At 44.8% G+C, this 25,815-nt stretch overlaps 1 protein-coding gene across 3 annotated transcripts in view; it reads left to right on the top strand.

Moving 5' to 3' along the window:
• PIAS4 (protein inhibitor of activated STAT 4) overlaps window positions 1-25,815 on the top strand; it is a 95,781-nt gene that overhangs the window by 16,133 nt on the left and 53,833 nt on the right. For 2 of the 3 annotated variants that reach the window (XM_018571438.1, XM_018571439.1), the window contains exons 2-3: window positions 17,455-17,911; window positions 23,869-23,953. In XM_018571438.1, the coding sequence (XP_018426940.1) occupies window positions 17,455-17,911; window positions 23,869-23,953 (542 nt within the window). Of the gene's footprint in view, window positions 1-16,826; window positions 16,857-17,454; window positions 17,912-23,868; window positions 23,954-25,815 lie in introns of those variants that run through there. The other variant, XM_018571440.1, reaches the window with a different exon arrangement.

Below are 25,815 nucleotides of genomic sequence, written 5' to 3' on the forward strand. Positions count from 1 at the left end.
ATGTGCATGTGCTGCCTATACAAACCAACCAGATTTCACTTCTGCATTGCATAGAGAAGCACAGAGATCCAGTGATGAAGTCACTGGGTCTAAAATAAGGAATGTATTGAAAATGGAAAGGTTTAATTTGAACATTTTTATTAGCCTGTTAGTGAGGGGGTAAAGGTGTCCATACACCTGCCGGTTATCGTACGATAATCGGCAGGTGTATGGGCAGTGTGCGACCGCATCTACTGTACGGTTGGACGACTTTCGGCGGGTTGGTAGTGTGCTCAGAAGTAGGGCTGCAGCTAATTATTTTCATAATCGATTAGTTAGACGATTGAGTTCGATTAATCGGATAGAAGAAGAAAAAAGGCTCCAGTGATGGACTACTAGTTTCTATTAAGATTGTAGTCCATCACAGGAGCAAGCTTGGCATGGTGGAAGTAAAAAAAGTGTGCACTATAGTACATTATACAGCAGTGCAGAATACCAGCAGCTATAGAGGAATGCAGCAATAGTACATAATACTATAATGTACTATTGCTGGGATTTGTAGTCCTCTGTAGCTGGTGGTATTCTGCAGTGCGCTGTATGATTATACGGCACAATGCAGAATACCAGCAGCTATAGAGGAATACAACAAATGCCAGCAATAGCACAACATTATACTATAATTTACTATTGCTGGGATTTGTAGTCCCCTGTTACTGCTGGTATTCTGCATTGCGTTGTATATGTATTATTGCTGGGATTTATAGTCCTATAGCTGGTGGTATTCTCCATTGCGCTGTATGATTATACCGCGCAATGCAGATTACCACTGACCAGTTATAGAGGAACTACAAATCCCAGCAATAATACTTTATACAGCTCAATGGAGAATACCACCAGCTATAGAGCAATAACACATTATACAGGGCGTTTAATGTATTATTGCTGGGATTTGTTGTTCCTCTATAGCTGCTGGTGGTCTGCAGTGTGCTAGTGTATTATACAATGCAGAACACCATGCACAATGCAATGCAGACTACCAATGTATAATACACTAGCACACTGCAGAACACCAGCAGCTATAGAGGAACAACAAATCCCAGCAATAATACAGTGTGTTTAATGTATTATTGCTGGGATTTGGTGTTCCTCTATAGCTGCTAATGTTCTGCAGTGTGCCGCTTAAAAACCCCCCCCCAAAAAAACAACAGGAAACATTAAAAAGCTCCCGGCCGATCTCGACCTTACTTTGAATGACGGTGTTGTCGGCGGGCAGCGACGTTGGTTTTCTTAGGCGGGCAGCGGCGAGTCGGGAAGCTCACCGGGAGGAGAGGGTCAGACGCATGTCCTCAGCGTGCGGTGGGTGTGGCTTATGCGGCAGCTGAGGGAGCTCACGGCGAGGAGACCAGCGGCTTCAGCCTGTGCGGTGGGCAAGTAGGGAGCAGCGTGTGACGCAGGCCGCGTGTGGTGCCCCGAACAGGCTAATCGATCAATAGCCGACGAATCGACGATCGAAAATGTTGACAACGTTTTTCAATCGTCGATTTTGATCGACTAAATCGATTAACTGTTGCAGCTCTACTCGGAAGATGAAAACCGCACACTGCCCGCTCAGCATTGCAATCATCAGCAAGCCCTCCCCTCAGCGGGGAGGGCTTGTGATGATCGAAAGTACGATCTGCATGTCCAAGGTGGGCAAACATTTTAAATGACCTTGCAACCATCTCACAACGAAAGTCGTGCGATGGTTGTAAGGTGTATGGCCAGCTTAAGGAAGAACCAGAGAAGGCAAATCATTTTAGAGAACTGGGCTGTAATGAAAAGGACCTGCACCATTCTATTTTCCTGAATATTTCCCATGCCATGTATAGAACAGGAAAGACAGAGATAGCATAGAGATCTAAATGATTGGCTTAAAGTGTATTTCCACTTTCTCTAATCATCTTCCAGGCCAGCAACCTGATTGGCTCCTACTACAGGAAGCACAAAGTCAAGAGGTTAAATACCCTCCCATCCCACCTCCAGTTTTTTTTTTGTTTCCTACCTCCAGTAGTACAGCGTCACGTTTCTTGTTTTCTTGGTCCGGTCGGTCTTGAGGCCGCTGGTCCCCCCTCTGCGTAGCTCTGCTGCTGGTCTTCGGAGTCCGGCGGCCTTGCTGCGGGTCAGAGGGGGTCCCCTTTTTTCTCCAGGTGGTCCTTCTTCCTTCGGGTGGTGGACGCCTGATTCCCCACGCTGTTGCCCCATCGGTCCGAGGTGTCAAGGAGGTGGAGCGGCGGCGCATGGTGGTGGAGCGCACAGAGGGGGGCGTGCCGTGAGTTCCAGCAGTCACAAATGCGGAGCGTCACTTCCGGCGTGCTACTCTGCCTCGCTGGATGCTGTTCGGTGGCCATCTCAGACGGAGGGGGCTGTTCGCTTTGCTGATCAGATTTAAGACGAGAGCAGGCCAGCGCTCTCTGCATCTAAGGGTGGGGTGAGTACAGGGGGGTTCCTGTGGACCCTGCCTGATGCAATGTTTAGTTGGTAGTTCCCTCTGTGGTGTCGGGCATGTTTTTTATTTTTGTTTGTTCTGCCTAGGACCCTTCTCCTGCAGGGAGTCTGACACCCTTGGGTTCTGTACCACCTGCTAAACAAACCAAAAAGTGCTGCGGCAATTGCAATTCTAGGCTGCCTGTAGGTTATTTAAAATCCCCTTTTGTGAGTTATGTTTGCAGAAACTGCTAGCTAGTGAATCTGCTTCTCAAAGGGTTTTTTGATTGTTTTAGGACCGAGATGGTCGCAACCATGCGGTCCTTTAAAGAGGTTGTTTCTGACATGGTGCCAGGTCCACCCAATGCAGGGGGGAATTCAGATCTGCCAGGGCCTTCAGGTGTACAGGCTAAGACTCCTCTATTGAGGGTGCCTAGTAAGGATTTAGCGTCTGAAACCAGTTCGGATTGTTCCGCAGAGAAAGGGGAGAGTGTAGGGGATGGGGAAGATTCCCGTCCTTCACGCCATCTTTTTTCTTTAGAGGATATGGACGTCTTGTTGCAAGCAATTTACGCTACAGGAAGCCCGCAGAGCAGTGTCAGTACAGGATCGTCTATAGAGGGCTAGTCGAACCAAGCAGGTGTTTTCCTTTTCACCAATCTCTTGGGGAGCTGGTAGAAAAGGAATGGACGGAACCAGAAAGAAAATTCCTAGGTTATCGATCCTGGAAGCACAGATTTCCCTTTGCAAAGGATGCAAAAGAAAAATATTTTAAGTGTCCTCGATTTTAGATGCCACCTTGGCCCAGGTATCCAAGAAGTCGGATTTGTCTTTCGAGGATGCGGGAAATATTAAGGACCAAATGGATCGAAAGGTGGAAGCATTACACCGCAGGGCTTAGGATTCTAATGCCGCCTCCATGGCTCCAGCAGTGGCCACTACCTGCGTGGCACGTAACATGGATCTCTAGTTGAAGCATGCCTCATTTCACAGGGGGCACCAGCTGAGCGAGTACTGGAATCCCTTGCGGTCTTTGGGAAGGCTGCCGCCTATTTGGCAGACGCTTCAGCAGAGACTGCAAGGGCCACGGCTAGAACCGCTGCACTGTTGAATTCTGCTAGGCGGGCTATCTGGCTGAAGTCGTGGGATGGGGATGTTTCCTCAATGTCTCGCCTTTGCTCCACCCCTTTTGAGGGCGAGGTTGTTGTTTGGGTCAGGTCTAGATGAGGTCTTGACCAGGTCTTCTGACAAGGGAAAGGAGTTCCCTGTCAAGAAGAGGGTGCGTAATAGACCTTTTTTTTTTTTCCGTCCCCATAGGGACAACAAAAAGCAACCCGGTAAGCCCCTAGTTTCAAAGGAAAAAGAACTGGTCTTTTGACAAGAAGAAATCCAATCGCGGCAGATTTTGAGTCGCAGGCGCATACACCAGGCTGAATGGGAACTTCACCAGAAGGTGTTTGGTCAGATTCTGGACCGGTGGGGACAGCCGTAGGTGGACCTGTTCGTAAGCAGGCTTAACAGGAAGATCCCGTTTTTTTTTTTTTTTTACTCCCTGCCCAGGGGGGGGGAGCCCGGAGGGATTTTCGGCCTGGGCTACGCTTTTCCTCCTCTGGCCTTTCTGCCTCGTGTTCTGCAGAAGCTGAGCAGGTATTCTTGTACCCTGATTCTGGTAGCACCCTTGTGGCCCAGGAGGACCTGGTTCTCGGAGCTACTGATTCAGTCTATCCTCCCTCCGTGGAGGCTTCCTCTGCAGAAGGATCTGCTGTCTCAGGGGCCAATCGTCCATCCGAACCTCTTGAGAGGCGGATCCTGCGAGTGAAAGGGTGTTTCGAGTAAAGTAATCGATACTCTTCTGTCTAGCCGCAAAGCTGTTACGAGGAAGATTTATAGTAAAGTCTGGAAAGTAAGCTCAGTAAGATTTCATCTCCTGTCCATTTTAGAATTTTTACAGGAGGGTCTGGACAAAGCTTTGGCGGTTAGTACATTGAAAGTACAACTTTCAGCTCTTTCCGTTTTTCCTCCAATATAAGTTATTGGAGGATCCGTTGATTAAACTATTTATTTTAGCGCCGGAGGGTTGCTGCCCGTTAAAAAGTAAGTTGTTCCCCCCCTGGGATTTGTCACTAGTGTTATGGGGCCTGACTAAATCTCAGTTTGAACCTATAGAGGAGGTTTCCGTTAAGTGGTTAATACTGAAGATGGTGTTTCTGCTGGCCATTACTTCAGCTTGAAGGATCGGGGACCCTCAGGCCATTTCTACCAAGGAGCCTTATTTGGTAAAACTGCCAGATAAGGTTATACTTAGACCAGACCCCTTGTATCTTCCTAAGGTTGCTACCCTTTTGCATAGATCCCAGGAAATTTGTCCTTCCCTCTTTTTGTGTTGATCTTAAGGGACCTGGGGAGGAAGCTTTCCACTCCCTAGATGCCAGGAGGTGTCTTAACTATTTGGAGAGTTCTAGGTCTTTCAGGAGGTCCAGCCATTTTTTTTGTCCTGCATTCAGGTGCCAGAAAGGGTTTACAGGCTTCGAAAGCCACCTTAGCCAGGTGGATTAGAGGGTTGATCACGGTTATGTACTGTTCTGAAGGTCAGGAGGTTCCTTCAATTAAAGCTCATTCGACTAGAGCATTAGCCACATCTTGGGCTGAAAAAGCTGGGGCATCAGTGGACCAGATTTGCAGGGCTGCTGTCCCGTCAGGATACCTTCATGAAGCATTATAGTGTGGAAGTCCTGTTGCAACAGGATCTGGCTTTCGGCCGCAAGGTGCTGCAGGCAGTTGTCCCGCCCTAAGAAGTTAGGCTTGCTTGGGGTGTGCTTGCTTATCCTCTCAGGTTGCTGGCCTGGAAGATGATTGGAGAAATGTTCTGTTAGAGACTCGCCGATAATGGGATTTCGATGAATTTTCCAGGACAGCAAGCCTACTTCCCTAAAGTTTGATCTGAGCATCTATGGTTTGATTTTGTGGATGTGATTATTTTTCCACGTGCACTGGTGGAGGTACTCTACATTATCTCAACTGAGGTACGATGGGAGGGTATTTAACCTCTTTTGACTTTGTGTTTCCTGTAGTAGGAGGAGCCAATCATCTCTCGGGTTGCTGTCCTGGGAGATTCATAGAAACCCTGTTATCGGTGAGTATATAACGGAACATTTCACAGCCAAATTGGGATAACACTTATTTTATATTTGTTACATGTTCCCATTCATATAGCATAAGCTAAAATAAAAAAAAAATGCTGCTTGCAGTTAAAATTGCTTTTACTTGGGTTAGGGTTTTAAGGGTTAAAATGTCTTTCTTTGAAATATTAGGAGGGGCTGTTAGGGCTCTTGTCCATTTGAGAGGTGGCTTGTCCATTGTATGTTAAGGAAGCTTATCAGATCAACACAATCCTCAAATTTCAGTCCCAAGCCTTTCCATTGCGACAGACCACTGTGAAAGGGTTAAGAAAAACCTGGAACCAGGCATCTTGGCTGATTTAACAAAACATCTGAAACAGGGGTCTTAAACTCAATTTAGTCGAGGGGCCACTGGAGACATTTTTTAGTCCTGTAGGGGCCGCTACTATATACGTTACCAGTTTTAGTGTATGCACATGTTACAAGCGGCAACAGTCACCGATTCAAATTAATGATCGGGTGATGGCTGCTGCATGTAAACGCCTGCACACCGCATGTAATCATATGTGAAAGCATTACATGCAGTTAGGAATCTATCACTCTCCCTGGATACACAATTGTTTATCCAGGGATAGTGATTGTTCTGGTAACTGCATGTAATATCACATGCGGTATGCAGGCGTGTACATGCAGCGGCTGTCAGCTGATCATTAACTTGAATGGGTGACAGTTGCTGCATTTAAACAGCAGATTAGGGATTCCTGCTGAAAGAAAACGCAAGTTTGTGACACAGGAATCCCTAATCGCACCTGGAATATAGCAAACTCCCCCCATTCCAATCCCCCCCCGCACACATAATAATACACTCCCCCCTCCAACACACACACACTTTTTTAAGACCGAGTACCGATACTTTTCTTTTTACAAGTACTCACCGATACCAAGTACCGATAATTTTTCTTAAAAGGTCGGCAGGCCAAATTTTTTCTAAAGCAATACAAAAGAATGATTTTAGGTCAGTTTCTTCATATTATGAAGAACATGAAATGAATATCATGCCATTGCTAACTAAGGCTTGTATCCCCATAGTGGGGAAAATAGATGAGCACATGTCCAGACTTCAGCACACTGTATTGTATATTGTGGCACAGCCATATCCAAGTCTGCATACCTGGCTTTATATTCATTTTTTTTTATAATCTAAAGCCAGGTATGCAGAATTGGATATAGCTGTGCCACACTATACAGTGTTCTGGAGTCTGGACATGTGCTTATCTATTTTCCCCACTAGGGGGATACAAGCCTTAGCAATGGCAAGATCTACTTAATTTCATTTAATGTCTTTTTAAAAAAAATATTATATAAAGTTAAACAACATTACAGGTATATATTTCTGTTCCATGTGCCCAGCCCCCATGCGGTGCTGCAGTACTAATAGAGAACGATTTTGTTTCTGCCTGGAGATTCGAACCATTTAAATTACCCTTTATCTAATTTTTGTCAACAAGATCCGTAACCAAAATGAACCCTATATACCAAAAAGATAAACCAGCTAACAAGAGTGGCTGGTTTAAAAAGGGTTAACAGAGGATCGGGACAAGTATTCCAATTACAAAAAGAGTTTATTAGATAAAATATCAGTTTTGGACATAAACATCATATGTCTAACTGGTTTAAAAAAAAAAGCATGACCTACAATTATAAATCTTCAGGTATGCAGATCTGTTTTGTATAATGTGCTCTCATTCATACCAGCCACTCTTGTTAGGTGGTTTACCTTTTTGGTATATATGGTGCTGCAGTACTAACCTGCTGTGTCATCTTCTCCGTCTGCTTCAGCCACTCTGTGTCACAGCCTAGTCATCTGCTCCATTCTGACCTCTTCTCCCGCCGATTGGATGACAAACTTTCCCTCCTTTCCTTCCAAGCCCCCTCACCTGCTTGCATCTGTGGAGGGAGGAGGCACATCATCCTTCCCTGGTTATCTTGTGATGATTAGTAAGGTCTAGTGCAGACCTTACTAATGATCCATCATTTGGCTGGAGCTCAGAACTGACAGAGCTCTGGCCGGAGCTGACGGGAGCAGCTCTGCGGTCTGCATCCGACAGATGCAGACCGTGTAGCTGCTCCTGCAAGTCGGGCACGCGGTACGTGACCGTGTGCCCGACTTGTCAGCTGGCTGGGGGCAACATCGCGGGCTGCAGTTGGCACGCGGGTCGGTGCTTTGAGACCCCTGATCTAAAAGGTAAGACTTTTTGGAAAAAAAGTTAATTTCATTATGCTGTGTGAATAGGAACACAATGGAGGGAATTTATCAAAGCAAATGCGAGTGTTTGAAGTTGCACGGAAAATAATTTGCACCAGGTTTATCAAGCTTGTGTAATGTTGATAAATGAGGTTTAACAAGTGCAGATGAAAACACGTGCAAAAAACATGGGGGGAATTTATTAAAGCAATTGCGAGTGTTTGAACTTGCACGGAATATATTTGCACCAGATTTATCAAGCTAGTGTAATGTTGATAAATGAGGTTTAATAGACTCCAGGAAAGAAGACTTCTAACGTCAGGCAAAAAGCTTAACTGTCGCATCTTGAAGTGGTCATGGGCACTTAAGTTGTAAGTGTTTTCTTAGGTGATGCTCCAGTTTCAGACAGCCCAGAACAAGTGCAGATGCAAATACGTGCAGAAAAGGTGCAAAAAACATGCAGTTTAAAAAGTAGTGCAAGCTCTGAACAAAACAGGGGGCACATGTTGAAAGACAGATTTGCACATAAAAAAAATGTCAGACTAATCTAAAAGGCTAAAACTATCGTAAGTACTTTGATAAATTCCCCCCTTTAAGTCTTTGTAAGAGAGGAGGACTTTCATTGGGATTCAACGTACAGTATATGGTTTGCTTTACTCCTAAATTGAAGGGGGTCTACTGGGCTAAGCAAGAGAATTATGGTAGCGTTACAGGAATATGTAAATTATGATGATGGGGAACGCGAGTTAAAAGAGGAACTCCGGGCAGTATAAAACGTGACCCTTGCAGTGGGTTATGCTCGCCTGAACTTCAGTCCCGCCTGGCTGCTAGACCAGTCCCCTCTGCTCCCGCAGTCTATTGACCCATCAGTCATCACATCTAATACAGGACACGGATGCACATCCCACCACTGGTGAGGAGGGGGAGCAAGGCTGCGCGGACTGGTCTAGCAGTCAGACGGGTCCGAGGTTCGGTTGAGTCTATATTTTTATTTTACACCCTAGACCAAAATGAGCACTTGACTCTTGTGCGGGGGTATGCCTCACTGCAAGGGTTGTTATGTTTTGCCTGGAGTTCTTCTTTAAACAATTACATATGTAAAGATACATAGTTTGAATCTTGTAAATTCATTTGACAAATGTCACTCACATTTTCATTTGATGTTAAAGGAGATTTGGAAGAGTAAATCTTACTCTTAAGCCTGTGACACACTGCATGTGAAGCCATGCAAAGCTGTCGGGCACAGAGCTTCACATGCAGTGTGTGAGCGGAGTGCAGCCAGATTGACTGCATCTTCCGCCAATCGGCCTATGTAACAAGCGGATGGAGTTCGCATTGTGATGCGCGGGTGTATATGCGCAAGCCGATTGGCTGAAGATTACATTTTTCATCTCAGCACGCTCAGCTATGCGAGCTCTCGCGAGCTGACGCGCCGGGAAAAATTTACATGACACACTGCACGTGAAGGCAGCACGCCACTGCTCTGTGCTGCTTCACATGCAGTATCTCACAGCCTTTAAAGTCAGCATGGGACACTGCAGCTGTCGGCACTACATACTCGGAGTAGAGCGATTTATGAACCACTGATCGCTACGCTCACGGTCTTCAGAGCAGTGACGGTGAGTCAATTCCCTCTATTCCTCCAGATCTCACTGAAGGGACAGACATGGGGACATAGCTCTGCACTGTCACAAAATAGCGGGCAGTAGCCTGCTGGATGCTGACTTTGGGTTAGTGCAGTACCTTAGAAGTATTAGTAAAAGTAAAACCATACAAAAGCCATAAAGCCAAAAGAAGTAAAGCCATACAAAAAAAAAGGGTTGGCTTTACTTCTCTTTTAACACTTGATTCTAAAGTGAACGGACTTTCCTGAACAAAAGCCACAGAAAAAAACTTTTTTTTCTTCAGCTCCTTTAGTTGTATGGTGTTTCTTTTTGATTCTTCGTCACTATGGTCAAAAATGATAAACTGTTTCCACTAGGGATGCAACTAGAGCTGCAACAGTTAATCGCTTTAGTCGATTAAAATCGATTGAAAACGTTGGCAACGTTTTCGATCGCCGATTCGTCGGCTATCGATTGCTTAGCCTGTTCGGGGCTCCACAGGTGGCCTGAGTCACACGCTGCGCCCGCTGCATAAGCCACGCCCACCACACAGGCTGAAGCTGTGCACGCTGCCGGTCTCCTTCTCGCCGTAAGCTCCCTCACCCACCGCTAGCCCGCAGACAATCGAGGGCCCACCTTCTGAAAGTAAGCCAGGAGTGGACTACACTAGAAACTTAACTGTAGTTATCTGAATATAATGACATCAGCTTATTTTAATAGCACTTTTCAACTTAATCAGAATCTCTCAAGGAAACCTCTTATTGAAAAGGTAGGGCCCTTTTCAATAATAAGGTTTCCTTGAGAGATTCTGACTAAATTGAAAAGTGCTCACTATTAAAATAAGCTGATCCTTGCCTGCCCTCAATACAAACTAGTGCAACTTGAATGATCCATTTTTCTCATATGGTTAGCACTTTCCTCCCTGTTAACATAGGAAAGGACTAGCACCTGTTCGCTAGAGCTGCAACAATTATTCGATTAAAATCGTCGATGGAAAACGTCAACGTTTTCCATCGTCGATTCGTCGGCTAAAATTCAAATTTCACGCCCCGCCCTCATCAGTTAAACCATTTGCGCCGTGCCCACCGCAAACGCGGGTAAACCCGCTCACGCGACGTCGCTTACGCCATGCCCACCACACGCTGAGGACATGCATCTGGCCCTCTCCTCCCGGTGAGCTTCCTGACTCGTCGCTGCCCGCCGACAACTAGCAACGCCGCTGCCCGCCGACAACAGTCATTCAAAGTAAGTCGAGATCGGCCGGGAGCTTTTTAACCCCTTCATGACTGAGGCCTTTTTTGCACCCATGTTATATTCCACATTTTAGGCCTGACAATTACTTAAACCCCCCACACATTATATATTTTCTGAATGCCAAGACCCTCTACAATATAATGGTGGTAGTTGCAGATTTTTATGTTGCGCAATATTAGCGCAACTCATTATTAAACCCCAAAATTTAGTGATAAATTTAATTAAATGCTCCAAATGCCGAAAGTTCCATTTTCCTGCCGATACGGGGATGCTTTCTTTCCTCCCCGCTGGGTGCTATGTGTCCCAGCGAGGAGGAGAGAAAGTGACAGCCGGCCGAGCGCTGCAGGAGGAGAGGGATGTGATCGACCGGCGTCTCTCCTCCCACACTGCTCAGCCTCCTATCACAGTCTGGCAGAGCGGTATGTGGGCGGAGACAGCCCACGCTGTCACAGGAGGCTGAGCTCTCCTCCCTGCACCGCTCACTCAGCCTCCTGTGACAGCGTCAGAGAGGAGAGTGAGCGCAAACACTTGTACATAATTGAGGACATGGTATGTTTACTATATCCTCAATTATGAAGGGGAAGTGATCTACATCACCTCCTGTTCATTCATAGTTGTGGTTATGATAAACATACTCTGTTCTCATGTTATCAATGAACAGGAACACTCGTAGAGTATTCCTGTTCTTTGATAACAGGGGATACAGAAGAAGAGATTGATGACTGTGTCCTCAATCTCTTTTTCTATTTTAGAAGGGAAATATCAGGGGTCTGTTGAGACCCCTGATATTTTCCCAAAGCCCCTAACAGAAAAGAAAAATTTAGAACGGTTTTATAGTAACTTTTGTTTCGGCCTGACCATTTTTGGTTTTGGTGTAACAATGTCATATTGGTGCCTCCGTACTAATTTGTAAACTAAACATGAGATTGTAGTCCATCATGGGAGCGAGCTTATTGCAATATGTTGCATGGTAACTTATGATTAACAGAAAGAAAAGTGCATGCGCTTTTCAGTGCAATTTACCTGCGATGGACAGCCCATTCAAATGAAGAGAACTGTGACCCAACTTTTTTTTTTGCCATATTTCTCTTTAAGGTTACTGGAGGATATATACTAATGTCCTCTTGTGTCACAAAACTCAGTATATAGCGGGCTACTGCCCACTATATGCTTACAGCGCATCACTTCAGCCAAGATAATATTATCGGGATCCACCCCGCTACCTCATTGCAGAGCCAGCTGTTCCCAAACCCTCCCCCGTCTGTCCCTATAGTCAGTGCTTATGCCAGTTAGGCTCGATTAAATACAAACCAGAATATAATCACCTGTGCTCCAAGTGTCAGTAGAGCTCCGGGCACCAATTAATTTGTTCTTGCACCCAACCACTGACATTGGCAGCAGATGGTGATGTTCCTGTATGATGTTGATTCCCATTTACACTTGACCCCCAAACAGTGGCTGCTAGGTCTATTTTGCATCCTTAGAGCTGGATCAATATGACTAGAACGTTACTTGACAAATGGGATACAGGCCTTGACACTGCTGCAACAGTGGAAAATGGAGATCAATATGTTGCTTCTATATGAGACTTCTTATATATGAACACAGACGTTGTCCTAATAATTTAAAGTAGTGTAAATGCTCAAACTTTTTTTCAATAATGGATCCAAATCAAACAAATGGCCGTTACCAAGTGGATCCGGCACGAGCGGTGGTTCTATCCGGACAGCAATCGCTGACTAAGTTATGGCTGGCTGACAATTGCATGGGCCGCCGCATCCACAGCCGACCATAACTTGCTGCAGGTCCCCTTTCCTCCTCAGTCATTGGCTGCTATGACTGCAGTGATCCTAGCAACCAGTGACTTCACTTTGTTCCCACCCAGCTTTAAGGGGGCATGGAAGAGTATAGTCTTCTGTCCTCCTCCTTTGCAGCCTGAATGCTGCCCCTCTCATCTCAGCACTGACTCCCTCACCCAGCTTATCAGGCTTTTAAGGTGACCGCAGCATTTTAAAGTTGCACTTTAGGGTCAAACGGTGTAAGGGGGCACTCTGATGGGCACAATTGTCCACATCCGTGCCCCCTTACATTAGTACAACCACATCACACTTTGCTTAGCCTATAGAACTTAATGAAATGTCACGTGTGACATCTCAATAAAGTTGTAACCAAAATGTGATGTGCCGAGATTGGCACATCAGTACTGTGCCTGGGGAAAAACGCAAATAAAGACTGACTATTCTGTGTAGACTAGGATTGGGAACCTCGGCTTGAAGAAATTTTTGTTCTCCTTGAATTTCATTTGAATTCCTGCTGGAACACTTAGTCATCATGTCTTCAAAACGGCTGTAACTCTTGTCAGCTCTGCTTCATTAAACTTTCCTGTTGAATACAGGATCACAAGGGATAGTGCAGTCTCCAGCAGCCGTCTATCTACTAGTTTGGAGCAGGGAGCAAGGGACACGCACACGCGCTTCTGGCCGGAACAGACTGCATCAGTTGTGAACAAGGCCTTAAGGTGCACCATACACCTTACAATTATCTGCAGATTTTCTGTGTCAGATGGAAAAGGTGGAACAGATTCCTCCATCTACACTTAACTGTATGGATGGAGTGATCTGCACCTGGGCCAAGCTTCAGTATCTTGTTACTCTGCCCCGCTGGCTCCCAAAATACCTGAACAGTCTGATTGAATGCAGGCATTGTTCAGGTGTTTTGAGAGTCAGCGGGGCCGACTAGCAAGATACTGAAGCTTGGCCCAGTGGGGGATTCCTCTATCCACGCAGTTTAGCGCGGATGGAGGAATCTGTTGCACTTTTTCCATCTGACCATAGAAAATCTGCAGATAATTGTAAGGTGTATGGCCAGCTTAAGACCTCACTAGCTGAATTTCAGCTGGTGGTTGTTTCACTGAAACAGAAGAAAACTGTTTTAATTTTAAAGTGGAAAGGACTGCCTCAATTAAAAACAGAGGATTACACCTTTATTTCACCTACCATGGTGTCCTCATAGATAAAAAATTTCACCAAGGTGAGAACAGAGTTCACTAGCGTTGGTTAATTAAAAAAATAAAGTTGGAAATAACTAAACAATTGGAGGGATTTATCAAAACTAGCACAGATAATCTGGAGCAGTTGCCCATAGTAACCAATCGGCTTCTCTCCAGTTTGTTCAGTTAAGCTTTCGAAATGAAAGAAGCCGGTTGTCATGCACAGCTGCTCTAGATTTTGTCTGCTTCAGTTTTAATACATTTCTCTCAATGTAATTATCCGATCACTAGGTGGCTAACTTTCCTCAGTGAGTCTGACTGCACTGTAAACACAGTAAGCCAGTAACCCAACAGTGGCGAGCACTGTTATTTGGGTAACATTTGATTGTGCTTACTACTTTTGGGGCTTTTAGGAGTGCTCTGTTCCCCTGAGAACATTGTAGATTACCTGGTAGTTCTTGTTTATCCACCCTTTTAAAGTGTATTTCCACTTTTAGTCAAATTGCAGAAAAACTCAGTGTTCTCATTTACACAGCGTACCTAAAATAAAACAATTTCTTTAGATGAAGTTCTTTGAGCAATTTGAAAGTAGAAAAAACTGAGGGACAGGGTGAGCTTCCTTTTTATTAACCTAAATACTAACATTTAGGAAAGTAGATTCTTCCAAAACCGGCTATTAGAAGAAAGGAAAAAATGGAGATAACAAAAATCCTGGATAAGTGTAGGCTTATCAAAGTACGGACAGAAGTCTGTTAATACGTTGGGTGAAATACTGTACCTGCATTGGTTGGGTTGCGTGATCTCCCTTGGAAGGGGTCTCGGGCAACCATAATGAAAAAGGCTTGTGGGGAATGTCTATCCCTGAGCAGGTTTTAAGTTGTCCTCGATGTAGGGAATATCTTCGGGTGATTTGGAGGCTGGACTGCTCTTGTCCCGGATGTTGTATGAAGTTGTTGAAGAAGTTTGAGCAAAAATTAGTATTTCCTCCAGAGAGGTAAGCAAAGGTGCCTGGAGTCAAATAAAGAGTTCTGGATATTTTCTTGTAAATCACTTAGACTTGCAATTGATTTTTCTCATTACTTCTTGGGAACCCCCTTCTCATCCATCTGGTCCGGGCTGGACTTCAGTTTCTGTGTCAAGTATCCATTTCTCCTGTAGGTGGCAGTATAACCCTTGGTTGTTACCTTAAGCAGTGTCCCTTAATGCAGTGGTTCTCAACCTGTGTAACCTCAAGACCCATATTTGTCCTCGGTCATTAAGTCGCGACCCAAATCGCACTGCAATTGAATGCATGGCAGTGTGGGCTGCTGTGATGGAGCCCCATCCATATGTGCATTGCTTGTACAGCTCCCATGCGCACCTGTAGAGGTGTCAGGAGCCAGAATGTGATGTCACTCCAGTCCAGGCACCTCTACAGGACATGCGAGGGAGCTGTAAGCAATGCATGTATGGATAAAGCTCCCTGGCGGCCATACCCCCATCCCACAACACCAAGTCGACACTCTGCGCTGGGCAGCATATTTTGAATGGCTACTCGGTGTGAGAATGGTCAGTACTGCTCTAGGGGGAGGCTGAGGAGCCTCTCGCCTAGAAAAGTGGAAGGCATGTGGAGACCCACTGAACGCAGGGCCGCGACCCACTTTTGGGTCACGACCCACCAGTTGAGCACCAAGGCCTTGATGGATTCGGAGAAAAGGATTTTATGGTAAACACAAATTATTATTTAATTTTTTTGAATAAACTTTTTTTTATTTTCATACAAGCAGTACAGGATTTACAAAATATTGAATCATATACCAAATGGACATTAAAAGTAAAATATACAGTGAAGGAAACAGGTTAGTGCTCAAAACATTTTCACATGTTAGCTTCTATTGTTAGGGGGCTAGAGTACCACAACCTCGGATCATCCGGACAGAGGTTTAAGAGCATTCGTAGTCCCTCCAGGACTCCATTCTACTACTGGTACATTCCTCAAGGTGGGCAGTAAACCTTCAATAACAGAAAATTGCCTGTCCAGCTCATTTTTCACCCAGTTTGCTGCTCATATATTAGTGACTAAACTGTATGTATCGATAGAAGGTGCGCATGGAGTTTAGTCATGGGCATATTTATCAGTAGGATGATACGTATCCATGCGCATGTCTAAACCATTATTTTGAGAATTAAACAATTTAAGAAATTAACAAGTACCTCACTCCACTTCCAGGGTGTGTAACAATCTAAATTAACCTTGCTCCTGCACACAAATTATTTTTAATGTACGGTAAACAAAATTCAGTACTAGATGTAGTGGAAAAAACAGGCATTACACCTCCTCCCACTGCTGTTCCTATTCCTCACCCCACCCAATAATTATTTCCGGTCTCTACTCTTAGCATATTTATATGTAGCTTTTACACTCCTTATCATAGTGATATGGCTTTTGGCATGAAGAATAGAGATTCGGGAGATTGGGTTTCTGTAGGACTATTTCTCCCCTGGCATTTTCAATGCAAGTCCAAAAAATTTACCTGATTGTGGTGTTCCTCAAATGTAAAACCATTATCACTTGTGGGGTTTTTGTTTTATTTTTTTTAGGGGTGCGGAAATTAACGATTAATCCGTCGATTAATCGTTAATTTCTTTGATCAATCAAAATTATTTTGATCGATCATTACAGCACCCTGCTCAAGCTATAGAACATGGAATAGACTATGGCTGAAACTGACTATATTCTATTCCATGTTCTATAATGTCATTGTACTACCAGGAAATTACAAGTCGGCAATTCAGCTGCTACTTGTAGTTCCCTGTATGATGGAAGGCTGTTTTAATTACTGTCATTAACCCTTTCGCTGCCAACCCCTCCAGAACATTTTTCAAATCAGCTGGCCAAGCCATTTTTGAATTTTCTGCAATTTTTTCCTATTGATTTGATTTTCAACTGCTGCGTTGCTAGCGTTTGTGAAAGACCCCCCAAACCATATATTTTCTGAAAGCGCATGCCCGGTAGAATAAAAAGATGGTGATACTAAATTTGTAGGCCCTGCGATAATTGCGCAAATGTTTCTCAAATTAATATTAAACCGATAAAAATACACAATTCAATTGATAAAACACACTAAAATCAGTATCAGCGCACAAAAAATAATAATTTTCTGAAGGATCAGGATGTCCAGAATGTATGTGGAATGGCGGCTGATATAGTGCCTGAGGCTGCCGCCATTCAACATACATTCTGGACATCCTGATCCTCCTCACAGGCCGGTTCACATCTGGTTCCCAGACCCACGTAAGTACATTATACATATATATTGTTCCGGTCACCTTCCCTGATATGTTCGGTCCAGGCAGTCAGCTGACCTAGTTTTGCGCCCTCTTGTTGTTCCAACAAGGCTAGTTAGACCCCGCAGAGCCCTGCTACCCTGGTGAGGCCCCCTCAAAGCTCTGGTGAGACCCCCCTCTGTATGCGTTATTAATCGAAATTAGTCGATTAATCGATTTAAAAAAAAATTGATTAATCGAACAGGAAAATTTTAATCATTACCAGCCCTAATCTTTTTGTTAATTTAGATGTCTTAACATCTACAGGTCAGGTCACCCCCACACCAATATGTATATAATAAACTCCCAGTTTTCCAGCACCCATGGGAATTGGTAGAGCCTGCATAACTAGTTTCTGGTTGCTTGAGAGTTGCTATTTGATCAAATTGATGGTATTTGTTGTTTTTTATTTTGTATTTGTATGTATTTATCTACTTCCCATATCATTATGCAGTATTTGTTTTTTCTCTATTAAACTTAAATTTTTCCTTTCAGAACATGGTGATGAGTTTCCGGGTATCTGATCTTCAGATGCTTCTGGGATATGTCGGACGCAGCAAAAGTGGCTTGAAGCATGAGCTTGTCACGCGAGCTTTGCAATTGGTGCAATTTGATTGTAGCCCTGAAGTCTTTAAAAAGATAAAAGAGCTCTATGAGACAAGATATTCAAAGAAGCCCAATGATTTAGTTCCCACAGCTGCAACTCAACTGCCACCATCACATCGATCACAAGACTCTTTGCTCATTCATCCTACTTTTGACCATGGGACAACTGCTTCTAGGACTGCTTCTTCCCTTTCGCAACACAATATGGACTACCAATCTGTATATGCAAAACATGTCAATGGCATATCTCGGATACCTCCCAAATCGATGAGCAAGCCTGAGGTGCGACTTGTCAAGCTACCTTTCTACGATGTGGTTGATGAGCTTTTAAAGCCAACAGAACTTGGTAAGATGCAATTTAAAAAAAAGTTGTTTTCAAATGAGTCAATACCATTCCCTCTGTGGCCTTTGTCAAGCTACAGCTCTTTTATGATTTTGTTATTAGAACTCGGCCACGAGGCAGGGCTTTTGTGGAGAAAATGCTGCAGATACCTCGTGGCAGAGACTGGAGACACAGGAGTTTGAAAAAGCCAGTGGTGCCAGTGGGGTTTTTAATCGGCATATGCAGAAATCTCGTCCGAAAATGGCACTCATGTCAAAATGCCGAAAGTACCATCTTTCGGCCGAAATTGCGGTGCATGCATGGTTTGTCTACTCCCCGCTGGGCGCTGCTGTGTCCCCTCTGACACAGCGCAGCGTCCAGCAGGGAGGAGAGAAACTGTCACCACCAATATGTTATCACATGGGGGGGGTGGCTTGTAAGCCCCCCCCTTTTGTGATGGCAATTAAAAGTTAATAAAGTAAAGTCCCCTGCGAGCACGCACGTCACGTAAGCATGCGTCGGGTGCGTCTGCATACTAAAACAACTATTGCGCTACATGTTGGGTATCGCCGCACACGCAAGAGTGAGAGCAATAGTTTTAGGGCCAATATTTACGCGTATCTCTAAACTGATGACCTGTAGGGGCTGTTAAAGCTTTGTGTATGGACTTTTTGGGGTACTGAGTTCTGTTGCAGTTTCGCGGGCGCATACCTGGGCATGTTGGGTCTTCCAACCTCATCTTAATTTTTTCAAAAAAATGGTTGCGGAGGACGGGTTTGATGGTGGAATGGGGTACAGAGGACGGGTATGATGGTGCAGGGATGGAGAGGACGGGCATGGTGGTGGAATGGGGTGCAGAGGGCAGGTATGATGGTGGGATGGGGTGCAGAGGACAGATTTAGCGGATCAAAGAACCTGGATTGTGCATCCGATAAGAGGGTGGGTGATCATTTCCCTCTGCAAAGCCCGCTAAATCCAAAGCAAGCAGGACAGCGGAATGGGGGGAGGAACCCTGTTCAATAGGCATCCATCGCTTGTCAACCAGTTACGCCATTCAAATGCCTGCGCCATGTGCACTACAAGATAGTATCGTTGGGGGTCGGGAAAACCTATGCCGCCCATCGATTTTGGCAGGGCCCTGTTCAAATGGTGTGCGCTATTGGACCATAGGAAAGATGCAAATTCACTTTTCGCCTGCCTCAGGAAGTGCAATGGGACATGGACCGGTAAGGTTTGGAGGTGATGCAATAGTCGTGGGAGAACTTTAATTTTGAGGACATTGGGCCTTCCAAATGGATTTGGCACGTGTCTTCTTCGCATGAGATGCCAGGGATATGAAAACTCAGATGTAACATTTTATGTGCTTCCCACACCGTCAGGGGGGCGCAAGCCAGGAAGGTATTCTGATGGAAGAACAGTGACCGTTCCTGCTCAACGCGGTCTTTGACAGTTGGATCGTCCAGAAGGGTATCATTAAGAGTCCATTGCCAGGGTCTGGGCTTCTCACCATGGATCACCATCTCAATCAGGACTGGAGCGTGGTCTGAGACCGAGATGAGATCAATGGCCGAAGTGCGCACCCTGTGCAGGTCACCTTGCTTGACCAAAAAGTAGTCCGTGCGGGATTGACTTGTGAACAGATGAGTCAAACAAATAATCGCGGTTGGGTGCATAAGACACGTCCACTAATTGGTCCACATGGAGGGTTTTCCGGAAGCTTTTCAGAAAGGGATATGAAAGATGTGAGATTCCCCTGGAAATATCCAATCGATCAAGCGCCATGTTGAAGTCTCCTATCACCACTATACCCTCCGCAAAGTCGGCCAAAGAAAGTAGACGTTCCGCCAAGAAAGGAATTTGGTCAGAGTTAGGGGCATAAATGTTCACAAGCGTCACCAATGTGCCAAAGACATGGCCCTTTAGAAATATGTAACGGCCGTTCCCATCCACACTTGTGGAAAGATGCTGCCATCTAATGTGCCTAGACACTAGGATACTCACCCCACGAGATTTGGCTTCCGGAGAAGCACTATGGTATACGTGGGGGAATCTGGCATCCGACAATTTTGGGATGTTGTCCAGACGGAAGTGGGTCCCGTGAAGGAATGCCACCTGAGCTCGGTGCCGCCATAGATCCCCCAACACTCTCTCTCTCCCTTTTTTTTTTTTTTTTTTTTTTTTTTTTTTTTTTTTTTAAAACCTCACCCCACTGCCCAGCCATGGGAAACAAGCACCAACAGACACACCAGGACAAAGAAAGGAGAGGGTGAGAAGAGTAAAAGGGTGTGGGGGGAAGCGAGGGCTTGCAGTAGAAAGGGGAAGAAAAATTAAACGGCAGACAACAGATACAGACTAATACAGGGAACAGGAAACGTGTGGATAAACTAAAACAAAGCTACCTTCCGCCTTACAGACAAAGAAGGGGCTTATGTGGTGGAAACGGCAAACAAAGAAGCATGCAGAGATGCTGAGAGGGATATTTGGCTTCCCAGCCCAGTCCACCAGACTAGTGACGCGCGATCACGCATCACCGGCCGCAGAGGCAGACTGTTGTGGTCGGGGAGGTCCACCCGCTACAGGAAAAAACCCTTAATTAACAATGGGGGGGGGGGACACTTTCGGAAGCCCCAGGTCTTGGCTCCCCCAACTGCTAAACACCAAGGGGATGCCACAAAACTCCAGAGCTGCCCTAAACACAGCAGCTACCCGCCCTGCTGGGGGAGCGGTGGATTGTGTCCCAACAGTATCACCCAGGGGGGACTCAGGTGGAGGCCCAAGACAAACGCCCTGAAGTTTTAAGGCCCTCACCCCTCCAGAGCTGAGCCCACCCCCCATGAGGGTCCCCAGCAGGCACAGCCCAAGGGGTCCATCCAAATGGTAGAGGGGTGCCCCAGCCCTCTCGCAGGCCCAGCTCCATCAAAGCGGCAGGCCATGCGGGCAAGGCAGCCGCCACCCCACCAACACTGAGGAACACCCAATGTAATCGCACATGACCCAAGAACCGTGCCCCCGAAGACCCTGATTATTAGAAGGGCAAACTTCACGCAAAGTCAGGTTGTGTCGGGCAGGGCTAACCGGAACAGACCATTCGACTATTAAATCAGAACGCATATTGGCATACCTGGGCACGGACTTCCCAGCAGGGCCAGACCCCCTAAAATAGAAACCAGGAACCCCGCCCAGGAGCTTGACAGTGATCGCCTGCAGCGTTCCCATAATCCTAACCACCTGTAGGAAGGGGGGGGGGGGGGGGGGGGGCGGCGGCAACGGGGGCCCCATCCGGTACCACCTGAGCAAAGGCTCAGCAGACACAATACTAAATAATAAAATAAGGCAGTGTGGGAGAGCATCACGTAATCGCTTCCGGGCCCGGGAAGAGGCCGCAAACGTCCGCGGCGCCTGCCAAGGAGAGACTACCAGGAGACGGATCGAGTTCCGGAGTAGTGCCCCGGATAGTTAAGGGCTGTAAGCGGCGTTGGCTGGAACAAACCCGGTCATGGTCTGGATCAGTCATCACTCAACGGGAATATGCCCCCAAAATCTCGGGGCAACGCTAGGGGTCAGGGTAAGGCACATCTAACCATGCCAGAGGGGAAAGCGGCAGGAAAAAATAAGGGTATTTTCGTCGAAGGTCGGATCTGTCAATCTTCCAGTGCCTGCAGTCCAGGCTGCTGGTAGAAGCCAATAACCTGAGGGGGAGATTACAAGAGTTTTCACTCCGATAAAATCTTAACAAAAGCTTATCAAAGGGCGAAAAAAGATCATATATTGGGAAAATTGAAGCCTGATAAAAAGAAAGAAAAAAATGAAAATTGTGACTTCGCAGATATTCATCACTAAAGGATAAATTAGTGAAAAGTGAATTTAATACAAACAAAAAATCGGGATGTTGCAGATACCCTGGAACTTACCAATGCCAGAAATGTATATTTTGTCGCTTTATTCATGTGGGATCACAGATTGTCACCTCGAGGGGCCAAACTATTCGGAGTAAACATTTCGCAAATTGTGAGACGTAAGGAGTCGTATATTTGTTATCCTGTCAGTGCGATGTGTTTTATGTTAAAACTGAGAGGATGTTGAAGAGGATCACGGGCCGCTATATCGGAGATCCCCTGTTGCGGGATACATTTCATAATAGTACTCAGGATCTTCATTTTTTTTTTGTCCTGGACCGTGTACATAGATCAAATCGTGGGGGAGATTGGGACAAGCTTTTGCTACAATGTGAATGTCGATGGATGCATCTCACTAAATCCTATGAAGAACCGTGTATAAATGACATGATTAACTTTAGTAGTTTTTTTATGAGTTGAGTCCCGTTTCAAAATGTTCCTATATCTATGACTTCCACATATGTGCCATTGAAGTATGGGATAAATGTGTTAGTATATATTTAACATTATTAAAATGAAATGTAGATTTTATCTTTATATATGCATATAGCTTTTGTGGTAAATAATGATCCTATGTAAATGGCTTTTATGGTCCTCTGTCCTACTCAATATGAATACGTTGATTGTACTAATTACTTCTATTGAAATCAATGAGTACTGTGGAACGCAAAATGGACGTTATCTAATTTTTTGGAAACTAATTGGAATGCAAGGCAATTACGAATGGGATTGATATTTCCTGTCCTGTCCTGGATATAAACTATCCAGCTGGAAGTACAAGCAAGCTACGCCCTTATGACGAAGCGCCTGTGGGGGAGAAACGCGTAAAGGAATAGCGTGGTGATTGCCTCTAATCTCAGTCTGTGGATCCCCTTCAGACCCGAATCCCATTGTTTGGGATGTCATTATTCATCATATTGGATACACCCAGAGCCGTTTTTATCATTTCATTTACCCTCACACCGAAAGGATATGTTTCGGATTTTGTCTCTTTGGTTTTCATAATTGTGAGTTGGCTCGTATGTGTGTTGCACATGGAATTTCACCTTACTACAAATTATCCCTGTGATTGATCCTGCTTTTGAGTTTGCAGTGATACGCTCTCTTTACACACCATGCTATTGGATCTCCTTCTGGATTCAGATGTTTGAAGGTTCTATATTAACACTCCTTATATATGGTTTACCGAGGTTCTAGATTGTGCAATATATATTTACAGATTTTAATATAATGTGTTTTTTGTTATATTTTTTACATGACAACATAGTTGCAGCATGAATTGTGTGGTGAGATCTCCTTTAAAGGGGACATGTGGATTTTCTGCAATAACGTATTTAATTGTGTTTATATGTTTTCAAATACGCTATTAAGTTTAACATAATTAAAGGTGTTTTGCTTCTTTTCATTTGTATTCAATATCCGGTGCATCACGTTGCAGTGTCCCAACAGTAGTCGGCAAAGATTGACGAATTCCAGTTGCCTCGATCATTTTTCTATTGTAGCAATGTCCTGGTGAAACCTTACAGATCACAGATATTCCAGTTGTACTTGCTGTACTAGATGAGCTTCAGCAACATTTCCATGTTTTCCTAGGTTTCTTTCATGTGTGCTGCATACCCAACAGGTATTGAAGGGTGAACGTTGCCATTGTGTAACCGAACAGCTTTGAGGCTTAACATTGACGAATCAATGGAGATGGCACTCTTGTGGGTCATGGTCACAACCGAAGGCAGAGAACAATTCTTCGATGTCAACACAGAAACGGAGACTCAACTTGTGCAAAGCATTTGGTTATATCATCTTGGCGGCTTTGAAAAACAAATTTTTGTACCTGGTGACAGGAAACGCCATTCCTGCAGTCTCAAACCCAGCAATTTGGCTTTTGCTTTTGACAGACCCAAATCTCTGACCAGATTGTTTAATTCTGACTGTTATATGTTTAATTTGTTAAACAGTGTGCACTTCTCTTTCACAATAGAGGATGGTTAGTAATGTAGTATTTTTTTTCTTTACATTAAAAATTTGTTTGATTTCCGTATGATTCTTCTGAAATGTTGACTTTTTCATACATTTTTTTTCCTACAGTTGCTCAGAACAGTGAAAAACTTCAAGACAGCCCATGCGTATTTGTCCTTTCGCCAAGACAAGTCGACTTGATAAAGAATTCAAGGTACTGGTACTAGCTATATTAACATGTATTGATACTGAGTTACAAGATCTTCAGTACCTCAGTGCTTGAGAAACATGGCCAGTTTATCATGATAAAACAATTTAGCTCATCATATTTTACATTTTCTTTATCGTCCTTTTGAGAGACACAAATGGTAGATCATCTTAGACCATGGGTTATACTGCCACTTTCAGGAGCTTTGGGACACAGACAAACGTTGTCAGATTCCTGTATAACTGCCTCCAAGTCAGTTTTTTTTATTAGTGTCCTAGGAAGCTGGAAATTATGTTCTCCTTTGCTGAGAAACTCTGATTTCTACTTTTACTATTTTCCTCTCAACATAAGCTATCCTCAGTAGATGTGGTTTTATTTTTTTTTTTTTTTTTAATTTAGACAACTAATATGCAGCTAAACTTAGTCTCTCTCTTGCAGCTATCGGTGTATCTAAAGCAGTAGCTTTGGAGGCTGGTCCCTGGCCCTGCTGAACCAAAAATTGTGGGGCTAGCCTGGAATGCAACCTTCAGGCACTAGGCCTGTGGGGCTTGAACTTGGAGTATTGTTTTAGCCACAGCACTCCTCCCAGGTCCAGAGCACAACCTCTAGTGTGACCTAGTCTCTGAAGTTTGAGTATGCCCATGGATGGGGCAATGATGGCCTTAAATGTAACGTTTAGGTACTAGGCTCTGCATTTTGGCATATTCCAGATCCATCTGTACGTTAGCGACCGAGCACTGTCCAGTTTCATAGTGCTACCAGCCTCTGGTGTAACTCAGTCTTTGAGTTACCCCAAAGGCTGTCCGTTCTTCTGGAGGGCGGCTAATTTTGTTCACCATGTGTGTAAAGCAGCCACCGCTCCAAGCTCGTTTCTTTGATGGACTACAATCTCAATACAAAATAGTAAATTAAATGTGAGATTATAGACCATCACAGGAGGGAGCTATGACCGGTGCCTACTTTACAACACACAGGGACCATGTGGAACAAAAGTAGCCACCCTTCAGAAGGAAGGGCATTTTCGCAAAAATTCCGAGATTATTTGATCTACAGCCGAGTGTTAAACAAATAAGGCACAGTATAGTTAATACTTAAGGTACTTTTAATGCGTTTTAAGATTCAACTCCTGAGTTTAGTGTCACTTTAACCTTAACAGGCCTGTTATCAAACTGGTTGATGGGTCCTATAAGTTGAAACAGTTGAGTTCCTTATTTAAGTCTCACTTTGATTACCTCTAGCTCTCTTCTGCTTTTGTAAACTCCCTGTTCAGTACAAGATCACAAGAGGAGACAGAGCAGTGTCCAGCAGCTGTCTATCTACAAGCTTGCAGAAGGAAGGAATGTGGAACTGGGAGCAGTGTATTGGCTTGCCTTGCTGTGCCTGTGTGTTTTGTGAAGATGGATACAGCTCACACACTCACACACACTCCTGCAAGAGAAAAGAGCCACCCTAGAACAGGATATCGGGGCCAGTGCTCACGGAACCAGCTGATTCTGCAGCGAACTAAAACTTTTAGTTTAAGAAGCAGCATCCATTGTATGTGGTTTTTAATCAGGATTTAAAATGGCTTAAAACCGTACTGTTCTCTGTCCTCTCATGGCAATGGTTTTCATTTGTGAAACTGTCTCCCATGAAAAGGAAGATCCCATTTTCGGTTCTGGTACCTATGTGAGAGGCAGCTGGGACACTGCGCTCCCACTCTGTAGGCATTCCTGCATATAGATTCGGTACATTATCCCCACCTTGGGCCACATATAAGCAGCAGCTTGGTGGACCGCCGTAGAATTCTTTCTGGTAAAAACCAGGACCCTTTCTCATTCCTTGCTACATGTGACTAGAATTGTGCAGCCCATTCCCGACCCCCTCAT

This window comes from Nanorana parkeri, unplaced genomic scaffold (genome assembly GCF_000935625.1).
Source record: "Nanorana parkeri isolate BGI_ZX_2015 unplaced genomic scaffold, ASM93562v1 scaffold1759, whole genome shotgun sequence".
Taxonomy (NCBI): Eukaryota; Metazoa; Chordata; class Amphibia; order Anura; family Dicroglossidae; genus Nanorana; species Nanorana parkeri.